Source organism: Protomyctophum bolini, assembly GCF_963924005.1.
Source record: "Protomyctophum bolini genome assembly, chromosome: 11".
In the NCBI taxonomy this organism is placed as follows: domain Eukaryota; kingdom Metazoa; phylum Chordata; class Actinopteri; order Myctophiformes; family Myctophidae; genus Protomyctophum; species Protomyctophum bolini.
In genome coordinates, this window is record NC_137872.1 from 33,917,406 (window position 1) to 33,932,396 (window position 14,991).

Below are 14,991 nucleotides of genomic sequence, written 5' to 3' on the forward strand. Positions count from 1 at the left end.
TATTGAACTGTACTTTTCAAAATGAGGTCCTGGCTCAAGGTTGTTCCAGGCAGTCCTTAACCAAATGAGGAGTCATTTAATTGCATATCAATTAATTTAAAAACATTTTCTTTCTAACCCTCACCAACCTTAATCCGGTCGTTTTAACGCACCCCTCACCAACCTTAATCCGGTCGTTTTAACGCACCCCTCACCAACCTTATGTCTAACCGATGACTAGTCTAAACTAAGTATGCCCCTCAACCAAAGACCAAAGTCAATTTGGGCCTCTGTGACCTGCAAGTTCTACGGGATGCACACACAGATCAGACACACCAAAGGTTCTGGCATGCAGAAATTACCCGTCACTCCCAACAATGCGTTGGTCCGACATGCTTTGCGCCATGCTTGCATTAGGGTTTTGGTAGGGTGCTGGACTGAGAGACTGTCGGTCTAATGACAGGACCAGTAGTATGTAGATTGCAACTTGCAATATTATTGATCCCCACTAGAGAGTGCTGTGAGCTCTAAATTTGAAACATTGCAACCTGTTTCGAAAACAGTAAATCAATGATTGCAATTATGAGATTAAAAAAGGGAGCAATAGAAAACATGCAGTGATAGTCTAACAATATGGAATAGAGATATATAGATATGTATGTGTGTCAGTGGGCCAAATGTAATTAATCAACGGCAGCATCTTGATCTTCAGGTTTTGTAAACTGTTTAACTGATTTAGGAAATCACACAAACGATATTGGACCATAGTTTTATTACACAGTGGTTGTATTTATTCACTAATTCACATGAACACAAAATATAAAATAATATAGGCTCTAATTCTATAAACAAACATTCTAAAATCTATATAGCATAGAATATATAGCACGCTGTGTGAACGAAGACAAATAACTACTTATGTCTACCGGTAATTATAATAAATAAATACTATATTTTCATATTACAGACATCAACTGTATTAAAGATCAAAATCTAATCTAATCTGCAATGATGAGTGGGCCCTACTCTCAGTAACAGTTGTTCCGCAAACATCCAAAGTTCTATAGTCAGTGTTTCCCAAACAATGAGTTGGACTCATTGTTTTTTCAAAAGTAATGCAAAGCCGATCTACAACCTCACAACGCGTTGCTATGTGATTTGTTGTGAGCTTGTAGATATTTTCACTATTTCTTTAAATATATATTTTTTATCCCACGATTTTGTAACCCATTTTTCACCCCTGTGTCAATCATCTAATGTGATCCTGGGCTCTACACACCCTCCACCAACCTAGTCCCCATATATGGGGGACAAGGGGAGAGCAACAGGCTTGAACTCATGCTTCCTTCATGCCTGAGTGTCCAAGTTGCTCCTTTACACCTGACAAGGGGGAGTTTCCCTGGTTGGACGTAGCACGTGGAAGGAACACGTTATTCCAACCAATTCCTTTCCCCTCCATCAGGCGCCCCGGCTCGCCAGGGGGAGGCAGTTTAGTGACCCTGATTACTGCATGTTTTTGTGAGGGTACCTACCCTAGGGGACATGGGGAGAACATGCAAACTCCACACAGAAAGGCCCTTTCACCAACCCCGCCTTCGGGTATGGGCACTGATGACGCAGAGGAGGAAACACGCCAAACACACCAGCGCCCACAGTGTCCCGAGCGGGAATCGAACCCAGGACCTTCTAGCTGTGAGGCGACAGCACTACCAACTGTGCCACCGTGACCCGATATTTTCACTATTTCTGAAATGGTATTATACTGTACATGACTGTCATGTATTTTTGTAAGTTTTTCTCTTGAGTCTTCAGCTAAAAGGTTTGGGAATCACTGTTCTATATCATCTTCTACATTACTGATTGTTCTTTCTGAACTGGCAAAATGAATTTGTGCCGACCCAGAGCCCGGGTAACAGCTTGTCTTTGAAGTTGTTTTTGTACTTGTGAATGAGCCGCACTTCCTGCTCGCCCTCACTCTCTCCCTCTACCGTGAAGAACTTGATGATGCCAGCGGGCTGATCAACATACACTCCCATTGACAACTTCATTGGGATGTCCACCTCCACACTCTCTGCGTTGTGCCACACCTGGAAGCAGGTCCCGGCCCAGCCTGCACCCCAGGAGCAGTCATTCTCTCCCAAGCCGGAAGACCCGTCTTTCCTTGCTGAACTCTCATATGCCACACCGATCACAACCCAGCCCTGGTAGTCCACCTCCCAGTACCCCCGTGAGCCCAGCAGCCCTTCCTTAGACAGCACCTGCATGTAGGACAGGAGGGGGACTTAGCATTTTCTAACATTTTCAAACACAAACAGTACTTAGTTCAGTAATATGATAATATCTGATACTTCCGTGCCCGCCGAGAGCAAAGGTCCGTTTCTTAGTGGATTTATCATCTATGAAGGTTAAAAAACAAATTGCTCCTCGCATGCCTTGTTAATGGTGGCCATATGGATTTGGGGCTCTCACGAATTCTGCCTGCATTTTTGAAGGGGAATGGGGGCTCAATTTGTTTTTTAACCTTCATAGATCCATGAATAAATCCACTGAGAAACAGACCTTTGCTCTCCACGGTCACGAAAGTATCAGATATTACCCAACTAACGGTGTTATTTAAATTTTATGGGCAATTATGTTCACCCTGATGGGTCTTTATGATTGCAACTAGCCTGGAAACCAGACGAATCTGCCACAGGAAAATAAACGCCCTGGGCAGATTGGGTCTGGCATTCCTCAGTTTGAATTACATTTAGCTCATCCCGGCTTTCAGTCAGACGACCTTCACCAGGGCCCTGATGAAGGTCATATTCCATCTAAAAGCTTGGCGTTCATTTAAGAAACTTTGAAGTATGCAGATTGAAACGATAACAAATAACATAAAAAGTAATATCATTGTGACTGGCATATCGCGTTGAATGCATAAACGTGTTTTTATTTGTAAATCGGTGTATATAAATAATATATCCCCTATGGAATCGCGCTGGCTGGGGACATACGGGTGGAGATAAACACATTGTGCGACTGCTGCAATTTCACAACAATTGATTTTAGCCAATAAATGGATCATATATTCACTGGCGATGCGAGTCGTTCTGGCCACTGGCAGTGAAAGCCACCTGTGCCCGCTCTGAGGAGCACTGTGAGCACTTCCAGAATAGCTCTCATTTACCAGTTGGCAGTTTAGAGACCAGGATTACTGCATGTTTTTTGTGAGGGTACCTACCCTAGGGGACACGGGGAGAACATGCAAACCCTACACAGAAGGGCCCTTTCGCCAACCCCGCCTCGGGTATGGGCACTGATGACGCGGAGGAGGGAACACGCCGCCATGCAGCGCCCACAGCGTCCCGAGCGGGAATTGAACCCAGGACCTTCTAGCTGTGAGGCGACAGCACTACCAACTGTGCCACCGTGCCCCCTGTTTTCCTTCTTTTTTTTATTTTTTATCTTTTGACAAATCTTCTCTTACAGGCCGGGGTATATGGCATGCTGTGCTGAGCATGGACTTGAATGTGGTCCTTAGCCAACCTACCTGTGGTGAGTGTTCATATCTCTCGGGTTTGGCGGGGTATGGGCACGTTCTGTCATCTGCTGTGCGAGCCACCTTGGTGCCACTCTCTGTGATCCACAGCAGCTTTTGGGCAGTTCTTTCATCCAATGAAAGAGGCATCCAATCTGACATGACAGGGATGGAAATTAATACCAGTAGAGATGAAGGGCGGGCAGAGTTCAGACAAGGAGAAGGTCAAGGTATATAAAGCAAACATAGAGAACACAAAGCGGTCAGATAAGATATGCGTTATGTGTCTTTCCACAGGATGTCGTTAATAGATATTATTATTATTATCAACACTAGGCCTATTCACACAGGAGCCAGTGGGGGCTACTTATTTTTTCTTAAAGATTTGTTTTTGGCTTTTTCTTTATTGATAGTTTCAAGTGAAGATTGACAGAGAGAGAGGGGGAGATGCGCAGCAAGGACGTCATGAACGGGACTCAAACACGCATGCGCCTGGACCACTAGACCACCGGGCACCCCAGTGTTGGCTACTTCAAACTGATTTTAAACCAGAGCTTAACATTTTTAAAAGACAACTCACAAATACAAAGCCTTACATTTCATTAAGTCCGCCCTGGTGGTCGGTTCAGGAATATTTGGCTCATACGGAGGGAGCTTTACTGCTAAGAGAAAAAGAAAGAAAGAAAGAAAACAGGAAATGATTATTTGATTGTATGATCCTTTTTCATTTAGAAAAGAAAATGTCAATACTGACATGTTTTTCTTTTTTTTTTACCTGTTGCTGCAGCATTGGAATTCTTTCCTATAAAACAAATAAGACATTTTAAGTTCATTACAGTGTGTGTTTGGCCAAAGAGGGGAAGGCGAAAGAAATAGAGAATAACTGCACAGTAAGACTACAGGTACGTTTTTACACTCTCAGAGTTAAACTTCAGTATTTCACTTGCATATTTTACTTACAGCTGTCAGATACAGGATAGTTTCACTAATCCCTTTCAGATTGGTTTACGTGACCAAGTTACAGTGAAAATTTATTCAGGGTGACTACATTCAGTTAATTCTCTGACATTCACTTTGAATGAATGATTGAATGAATGCCTTTATTGCAGACTTCCATAGAAAAACATACAAAACACAAAATACAATATACATCCAATAAAAAACAGTCCAAATGTACATATTAGATAATGCATTTGTGACAGTCAAATGTCTTCTAAGGCTAGAGTAGTATATAGTGCAACTTTTGACAGGGTTATTTATACTGACGATGATCCTATTCACAGACTCATCCAAGCGACACATGAATCTATGCATTAAGTTCCGGAGAACAGCTTGAAAAGTATTGACTCTTGCAGCCACAAACATTTCACTTGCACTGCACCATCTAGGAGTAAGATTCTCATGGCATCATAATTATACGCTACTTGAAGTTTCTGAATACTTGCTTTTTTGTAGCTTGATTTTTGAGTAGCATTGATTCATTTATTTTCCCCATGCTAGCTAAGGTTTTGGTTACAGAATGAGGAATGCCAAGCCTGACCTTAAAGGGCAAAATCACTTTGGTAGAGGTTTGGTTGTGTTGTTTGGTTTGGTGTGTGTGTAGCCATGATGTACTAGCTGTGCCGGTAACTCCAAAGGTTTCAAATTGGTCATTCAAAAATATCCCCCTCAGGTTCAGGTAGTTATTTTTTGTAAAGCCTCATTTCCATTTTTATTTTAGTTAGTTAAATTGTATTTATACTAGTTTTCATAATTTTGTTAGTGTTTGTTAACTATAATATCCTTGCTTCACATGTTACTGGTTAGTCGTTACGGTCTCATTTTCTCCTGCTCATCAGTGTCAGTGAGTCTATTGGTTTTCTCAGGATACGTCCTGACTGGATATGATCCACACTCTGGCCTGGGTGCCAGCATGCTTCTGTGGACACAGGGGTGTCAAACTCATTTTGGGGCAAGGGCCACATTGGGCGAAAGGTGACTTGATGAGGGCCGCGATCAGTTGCAGCTCATGTGCGTTCACTTAGCCTGATTCAAGACTGTCATGATACAAGGCTAAGAAAAAACATTTGGGCATTGAGACTCAAGCAATCAGAACAATTAGCATCCATAGACATGTGTTAGCACTCAGTGAGGGAATGGATTTGAAGGGTGAACAGATCAACTCAGTGCTTCATTAGAGTGTGACACAAATGGATGTCAAATGTTTCAGCGAGGTTGACAGGTGTTCATTGATCATGACAGCACTAGTGCCAACATGTTGCTGATAGGGACCGGAGAGTCAGCTCTTTTAGCACAGCTCTGTTGCATAGAATACTCTACCCTGGCACCTGTTTGAGTGCCGTTGGAGAAACATAACCTCTGCAGTCCGCACATCTTGGCAACAGGATGATCACGACTGCAATGAAAAATGGGAGCTTATCTGTCAACATCAGATGTGAACGGGTACATGCGAAGCTAGAGGGCGTTGCTATTCAAACATGTTAGCAATAACTCAAACAAAGATTTGTCTAATTTGCGAGTGTGGATAGTGATAAATGGCTGTTAGCCCATGGCTAATGTATGCATCTCTTGCCTACAAAGGTCAAATTACTTTCTGTTGTGTTCTGCAATGTAATGAAAGCCTAAATATATAGAAGAACTGCAGCTGTGAAACGGACCATACAGTGAGTCAACCTATTTATTACCTGACCCACAGTTTCTAAGACTAGAACATTTGATAATTGTGTGGGTATGTGGGGCTATTATGCATGAATTATACTGAGGCTTAGGATCCAATTACAGGATTAGTAAGATTTTGGTTCTGGAAATTGTCCACACAGACCAGTTGGCTTGGACAGCACACTCATTGAAGTTGAGCATGTCACTTCAAAAGAAAGTAAGGATATAAACAGTTAAACACTATGCATAATGCTAAACAACAGATGGAGAACACGAGGTAGAGATTTGGCAAGAAAGAGAGGGAGGGGCAGAGTGAAGGTCAGATGGTTTTCTTGGGACACCAGTGGAGAGGGAAGAGTTTGATGACAGCTCACTTCATCCATCTTTCCTCGCTTCCTCCCCGCAGACCCCTGGAATTCTCCCTTAAAGGGATAGAGCATGTGAAACTGCGGCACACGCAGTGAGTTGGACACAGTTATGGCGCGGCTCACGGATCACTGATCAGGGCGTATTAAGAGGGAATTATACTGAGTTGATGCACGGAAAACACTGCTTTGAAATAAGACCGCGAATGATGTTTTGATTCCTATTAAAATAAGGACATCTCACGGCACACCTCGACACCTCAATGCTCTTTGGAAGGAGACTTTATATTGTGGAATAGGTGAAGTGAGGTGGGAGTGAGTGAAGGACAGTCCTCTGGGAATGCTAAGCCCTGTCAGATGCAGGCACACTCAGGGATCAACAATAAAGCCCCACCAAAATCAGCAGGTGGATAAACAGATAGTGAAAGTGATTGATGGTTTCTCATGGGCATTTGAGACATATATAAGGGAGAATAAGATAGAGGAACATTCATGACATATGGACAGACGGGGACTATCAACAATGACAGCAGTACACATGACTGCTTCTGAATGCTCAGAGCACCATCTCAATACTGTATAGCTGTTCTTGAGTTGATTTTAATTATCAAATAAAATTATATTAATATATATACAGTACACATACACACACACACACACACACACACACACACACACACACACACACACACACACACACACACACACACACCCCGGTATATATATATATATATATATATATATATATATTAGCTCTGGTACATAGCTCTAATTGCAGACGGCAGGTAATAAAGACATAGATATATAATCTTAAACGTATGCATGTCATGCAAAAGTGTTGTACTGAGTGCCAAAGGCACGCCTTGAACACGGGTGTTTATTCGCTTCGACAGTGAAATACAGGACGTATCAGAATAAGGGATGGGTGGAGACCACTTAAACATCCATCCATCTCTGAGTCTCCACATATCATTAGAGGTCATCCCAGCTGATACCAATGAAAGTATGTTGTCTTTGGATTCAGAGAGACGGAAAACATGGACCCCCTAGCAGTGGGAGAGAACTGGTACACGGATCAGGTTCAAGACATCCCACTGAGGCAGCAAGATGAAGATCAGAGAAGCCACTGATAGTGACATAGAAGTGACATGATGAAAGGGAGATCGAGAAGAGGGAGGGAATGAGGGACTGAGAGAGAGAGAGAGAGAGAGAGAGAGAGAGAGAGAGAGTGAGAGAGAGAGAGAAAGAGAGACACCAGACAGACAGACAGACAGACAGACAGACAGACAGACAGACAGAGTGTGTGAGAGAAAGTTGGGCCGGAGACTGCCCAGTCATGCCTCTGGTTCCTGTTAGTGTCAAACATCTGCTGGCTTTGAGCCTGTGCTAGTGTGCTACAGATGATGAAAGATATTCAATTGAGATAGATGGGAAAAAAGGAAATGCATACAACAGATGGCTGATGGAGACTTTGACAATTAAGCGAAAGGAGGAATCTGGTGAAATCAGAAAGAGAGGCATGAAACCTAATGTGCTTTGCCGCAGAACAATGTCGCTCGTCAAAAATAACAGAACATCTCGTATTTCCAAAAGGTACGTGGCACTGTTGTGTGATGGAGCGTGGGTTAGGCTTTAGGTTCATACGCAAATATGACTGAGGCACAAGTGAGTCCTCCTAATAATATGCACCGCATAAGAAGACAGTATTTTCATATTTAATATCACGTACATTAGAGCATTTGTAAACAACCACTATAGGTGACATGAATTACCATAATTTAGAAGCAAATTCATTCTATTGCCATGACAACTAACTAAACGTGACAGTGCTCAGGGCACTTATTAACATGCCTTTGGACTTACCATCCAAAATCCAAAGGCTATAAGGGATTTCACATCCAGGGTTTTGAATTACTGTTACCGCACCTCACACTTCATCAGTCATGGGTGCCAGAGGAAGCATTAGCAATAGCAACAAGAGGGGTTGTGTGTGCTGTTTGAGGGATTGGTAGGGGGGTGGTGAATATTTTATGGTGCTCGAAACGTCACTGGTGGATAGATATCCTATAGGCTGTAGATATAATTAAGGGAGCTACAGTGTGCGGCCTTTCTTTTATGTATACTATTTTTACCGATACAGGACGAGAAGACTTGATGTAGCTGTAATATTATATGTAATAAAAATTAACGATCGTCAGGTTTCATAAAGGGAGTCTACAGGTGTATTGTATAATCTGTGTGAGTGGCCTTGGGAAAGTCCTGGTGGGTGACATGTCACGTGCGAAAATGATTGATGAGCAAAGTTGGCAGGAAGATTAGAGAACAGGGCGTTTGTCAGCCAGCAGATGACACCTAGAGATGATCATCATGAAGTAACTCGTACCCAATAAACACATCATAAATAAGTAATTAAGTACACCTAACAACATTGTTTGGGTTATAATTCCACTGGCTTACAGTGATTGGGGAATATAATACCTCTGGTTTAGTGAAAGGGAAATATAATTCTGCTGTAAGCAAAACTGCGGCACTTAGGTCACGAAACAAAATCTATAGTTAGTTTCAAAGCAAAAATGTAGTACTACTAGTGAGTGAGCTATTGTAAATATAGATACAGTAGTACGTTTACACTCTGTACTTTATATCTATTCCATGATATACACCCAAAACTTTACATCGGTGGTTGTAGATAGCTCACAACCATGAGGTTTGATGCAATGTTGCAACTTCACATTTCACAAAGAAGTAGTACAGCTATCGAGTAACCTTTCGTTCAGTCAATCTAATTTCAAACGAGTATGACACAAATAAAACACAGGACTAATATGAAAATAATAAGAATAAATTAAAAAACAAACTGAAATGAGGTTGCAGAGAGATCCTAACATTTGACATTTGGGTGTTCAAAGTATCGTGAATGCATGATGCATCATTTATTGACCAAACAAATGACAAATATTGTGACAAATATAATTCCCATAGTTGGTAATCGACTTTAAACAAATTCCCTAAAGTATGCCCACTGTAGATTATTTGTAGCGGAAATGACAAATTATTGTAAAATGGATTCAATGAGAAATGTTAAGCAAGTCATAATCCATAATATCCCATAGATGTTCTCAAAGTGAGGATGGGGTCTTACCTGCTTTCTTAGCAGGCATGGTTCTCTAGGGACGGTTCGGATTGAAGTCTAAGGTCCGCAGTTGTGATACTGATGGTGCCCCCCCTGAGAAGAACACTCTTATTTCCTGACAGAAAACGGGGAGGGCTGAGTGGGGTTGGACAAGAGGGGGCCAGTTTTTAGAGGACGGGATGTTCTGAGGTTTTGGTTGGATGCAAGGGTCGTTTCTGACATCTGAAACGATGATGGCTGGCTGCATGTGCCCACATTTCTGCCTAATTTGGATGTGAACCTTATTGTCATGATGTGCATCAAGAATCAAGAGGTTTACTTGTCATTCAGTCATACAGGTACAAGTATCAAAATGTTGGTATGATATGGTCCACGAGACAACAGCAATACCATATACAAGATAATAATAAGAATTCTGGACTGTAATGAAATAAAATAAAATAAAGAAATAAAGAGATAAGGTTTAATGTTACGACACACACTAACCTTCTTTAAACCCCATTTGTTATGTCATGTCATGCTGTTAGCATATTTGAGTAAATAACGCATGTTAGGTCACTTTAGCTAATTACGCAATGGCAAAAGTTTGACATGCAAAGTTAAGATATCAAAGCATAACATTTACATAACTTAGGCAACTGTATACCTTTCCTGTGTCCTTTATGAGATCACGAGTTCCACTAGAAGACCCACTGGATAGAAGGTGACAGTATTCTAAACTTACAGTATAGGTTGCCAGCCAACAGTTGGAATGATTTCAACAATTACATTTACCAGCCATCAGCCACCGCAATAGTGCTTCATTGGCAAAGAATACAGTACATACTGTTACTCCTAAGGCTGATATGTGGTGGCTGCCCTCAGAGGCCCAGAATAACAATATTAATAACAACAATAACAACACTACACGAGTAGATGTTGATGACTTTTATAATTACTTTTCCTACATGTCTTTTAGCCTGAGTACTCTAGCTGTCATTTACAGTTGCTGTGGTTATTACAAGAATTGTTAACATGAAAAAACATTCCGGGCTATATCTTTGCGCCACCCCTTAACCCTTATCCCTAAACTTATTTGCCATTTTTTACTATTTAAAAAAACCCAGTTTAAAATAGTTCAAATAGCCGATCTACAAGCTCACGTCTCGATGTACAGTAGATCGGCTAGTTGAACTGTTTTAAAATGTTTTTAGTAAACTTATTTGCCATAGTAAAAAATGGCAAATAAGTTTAGGGATAATTAAGGGATAAGGGTGGCGCAAGATGGAGCCCGGCAGTCTAAATAATGACTGTTCTACTTCAAAGACCACAAGAAATTAGTTTGGGGACTTTTATTTACCCTCGGGTAATAGCTATAGCTTGTGCGTGCGTGTGTGTGTGTGTGTGTGTGTGTGTGTGTGTGTGTGTGTGTGTGTGTGTGTGTGTGTGTGTGTGTGTGTGTGTGTGTGTGTGTGTGTGTGTGTGTGTGCGTGCGTGCGTGCGTGCGTGTGTGTGTGTGTGTGTGTGTGTGTGTGTGTGTGTGTGCTTGTGCGTGTGTGTCAATTGATCTACAATCTTCCTTTATCCCAAAAGCCTAACTGATGCTTCGTGGAATAGTGTTGTTCGACAAAAATGACTGGTGAATTAAATTAGCAGATATCATACTGTACGTACTGCATGAATATTGATATCCAGTATCCACATTTAAACTGCCCATGGCTACGTTCACTGGTACAGGTTCAGAAAGACTAGATGACTTTACCTTCACTGGCACATATCATGTCTCGTTTGATACTACTTCTCTGGGTCTCTGATGGAACTAGTTATTAGAGGAGGAATTTTAATTAAGTTTAACTACCCACTTAGCACATGGCAAATATAAGCAAATATGTCCGGAGTGTGGCAAGCACATATATTATTTCAGCACCTGCAGCATTTAAACTGCATGGCTACGTTCACTGGTACAGGTTCAGAAAGATTAGATGACTTTACCTTCACTGGCACATATCATGTCTCGTTTGATACTACTTCTCTGGGTTTCTGATGGAACTAGTTATTAGAGGAGGAATTTTAATGAAGTTTAACTACCCACTTAGCACATGGCAAATATAAGCAAATATGTCCGGAGTGTGGCAAGCACATATATTATTTCAGCACCTGCAGCATTTAAACTGCCCATGGCTACGTTCACTGGTACAGGTTCAGAAAAACTAGATGACTTTACCTTCACTGGCACATATCATGTCTCGTTTGATACTACTTCTCTGGGTTTCTGATGGAACTAGTTATTAGAGGAGGAATTTTAATGAAGTTTAACTACCCACTTAGCACATGGCAAATATAAGCAAATATGTCCGGAGTGTGGCAAGCACATATATTATTTCAGCACCTGCAGCATTTAAACTGCCCATGGCTACGTTCACTGGTACAGGTTCAGAAAAACTAGATGACTTTACCTTCACTGGCACATATTGTCTCGTTTGATACTACTTCTCTGGGTTTCTGATGGAACTAGTTATTAGAGGAGGAATTTTAATGAAGTTTAACTACCCACTTAGCACAGGGCCCCTATATAAGCAAATATGTCCGGAGTGTGGCAAGCAGATATATTATTTCAGCACCTGCAGCTTATTACTGTCAGTGGGTAGGATTAAGGAGTATTGTGCCATGACCTTTGGTGAGGGGCACTGGGCACAGAATTATAAGGCTCACTATCACTATGTTATATTCTTACATGACACGTTCAGTTAATAGCGTATTAGATTGCTTCATTACGTGCTAACCTAGCAGTGTTGCAGTGAAATATATAGCATGATGAGACTCGGGGGGATACAATAGCTACAAGGCAGTAATCTGTGAAGGAGTGATTGATTCATTCTCTTATCGTTTTCACGCCTCTCTCTGAAAGTCTGTTTTCAACTGCTGACTGACATGGCAGGTGCGTCTTTCCTCTCGCATTTTGTTTCTTGGCTGATCGTGTCCATGTGCTTTTAACGTTGTGGCCAGTATCTCAGTTTGACCAATGGGAGCTCTTATACTGATGAAGCAACATGTATTAAGGCTACTCAATGTGATGGACTTATATACTTCCTAATGATGAGGCCATGATAGCAGTGAAGAGAATAGCATTTAGTCAGTTCAACAATTGCATTTGGCTGTGGAATAGACAGGAGGCTAAATGGCGTGGGAGACTTTTCCTAGACAGTTACCACGCATGTCGTGATTGATGATCTCTCTTAAACTACACCATAGTTAGAATGCTGAGTTTTATTGTGTGAATATGACATGCTAAAATCAACTGGGCCCCAGCCGCGTTTTGTGCAACATAAACCTTGTGATACTCCTAAATCACAAGGCATCACAAGCAGGGGGTCCCCATGATATCATGGCAACATTGGTGGTCTCTTAGCGACAGAGCCAGAAGATTTATGAACATCTCTGGTATGCACGTGCCACGCGGCAGCCTGTTTCATGTGTTTCATCATCCCTCTCCCTCTTCGCCCTTCAGCACTCTCCTCCATGTTCTCTTTTCCCCCCCCCCACCAACATTATTTATAGTATTTAAAGGTTATTTCTCAAAATGTTTTCAATTTGTTTTCAATTAGTGCTCTGGTTGTTCACCAGCTCATATGATTTTGTTTTTTTTAATCCAAACTAGCTTTAAGACACTAGTTACACTGTAATGAATGGACAAGGCTTCACAAATCCTCTGAGGCATATGTCCTTTAAACTTTTATATATTCTGAAGGTAATAGTAAGTAAGTTGGCTGACATTATAATTGTATCAATGGCTACTGAATAAATTACTTTTAATCATTTTTCCTTGGCTCCAAAATAATTACTTCAGCTTTGTCTTTGTTTAACTGAAGACAATTCTGGCACATATGATATAATTATGCATTTGTATACTCTGTGATATAGGGTCGTGCGTGTCATCTTTATAATTACGGTAATTTTGTTGTTATCCATAAATTGGGAGCTTGCAGGTATTGAACGGAAGAGGCCCCAGAATGGAGACTTGGGGAACTTGTGCTGTATGCATGTCATTTTGTCCACTCACTCAGATGTTTAGTATAGGCTACCTATAGACACAAAGTATAGGCCTAGTCCCTGGCCTTTAAGTTTGATTCAAACAATTTAGTACTGTGCGACTCAGTCTAGTAATACGTTGTGGTAAAACTGTGTTGAAAGCACCATGACCAATACAGTTCTGGCTCAAGTGGATGCAGATCGAGTCCACACCACTAATGAGAGGTTTATTATGATATAGTTATGATTGGTGTGAATGACTGAAATGTTACTACTGTGTGAATCTAATTTTCAGTCGAGGTCATTACAGACCTTAACCAGAGCGATCAATCTACCGGTAACTGCTGCGGTTTTAATTAAGACTGGAAGATATCAAATATACTATAGACAACACTGAAAATGAGTTTGATTAATGATTACTCAGTGTAATTTCGAGAATAAATAAAACTTGAATGAATATAGGTCTTGGTAGGTGTTGGTACTGTATGTACATGTTGAACAAATATTCCATCCCTGAAGACCACAACAATCACCACAACAATCATGTGTGTTGGTGACACTGATGGGCTTCCAATGAGTCACTGCTATTTATGGTTAAGGTTCCATTCCGTATCGATGGATATTCATTATAAATATAGATGCAGTACATTGCAGCATTTGTTTGTTTTTTGCCCAACTGGTGACAGGACACTTGACAATGGAAAAGAATGCAACATTTCAAAATCTTAAAATCTTAAAATACATGGAAACATGTTTCCAGCTCATCTGTGCATTCAACCTCTGCCCCCCGTTTGACATAGCGAGAGATCCCTTTACAAACAAATGAGTTACTTCTCGTGCTCAAACTCTAGCTCCTCTTTCATTCAGCTGTTCTCATCACCTCATCCCTTACTTTCTAATGCACGACAGGAAGAACGTGACACGGCTGATGAAAAGGTGAGGTGAGGAGAGGTTACGGACGGGAGCAGAACGCCTCTAGAGTGGAAGTGGTCTGTTCTGAGAAAAGGGGTAGTCGGCGATAGGGAGTGGGCACTAAAGTGTTGAAGCTCACCACAGAGCTCCGAAAATAAGGGGATATTCTTCACAGCGGGATCCATGGATTTAAACGAGGCAGACTGGCAGACCGAACAGGCGATGTTGACATTGGGGTTGGAAGTGTGAATGCTGAATGGAGCCTGTGAAGCTCCGATATTCCTCCCTGACTCACGCTATTAATACACAGATGACAGATCTGTTATGTGTGGTTAGATGAACAGAGCTTCACCCAAAATGGCAGGGCTGAGAACGGAATGAGTAGTGAACAACCGGTGATGTAAATTAAGGACCAG

The 14,991-nt window shown here is 41.4% G+C and overlaps 2 protein-coding genes across 3 annotated transcripts in view; one reads left to right on the forward strand and one right to left on the reverse strand.

The window, feature by feature from the left end:
• ntf4 (neurotrophin 4) overlaps positions 1-14,991 on the forward strand; it is a 270,598-nt gene that overhangs the window by 93,673 nt on the left and 161,934 nt on the right. The gene's annotated exons all lie outside the window — the stretch shown is intronic.
• LOC308323282 (tripartite motif-containing protein 16-like protein) lies at positions 433-9,728 on the reverse strand. Of its 2 annotated transcripts, none has more exons than XM_080775005.1 (5): positions 9,665-9,728; positions 4,275-4,301; positions 4,096-4,158; positions 3,512-3,654; positions 433-2,237 (listed from the first exon to the last, which is right to left on the reverse strand). In XM_080775005.1, exons 1-5 carry the CDS (start codon positions 9,681-9,683, stop codon positions 1,833-1,835), a joined length of 657 nt encoding a protein of 218 aa, XP_080631131.1. In that variant the 5' UTR covers positions 9,684-9,728; the 3' UTR covers positions 433-1,832. The 2 variants fall into 2 exon arrangements, with proteins under 2 accessions (XP_080631131.1, XP_080631130.1); XM_080775004.1 differs by having other exon boundaries at positions 4,096-4,161; positions 9,665-9,703.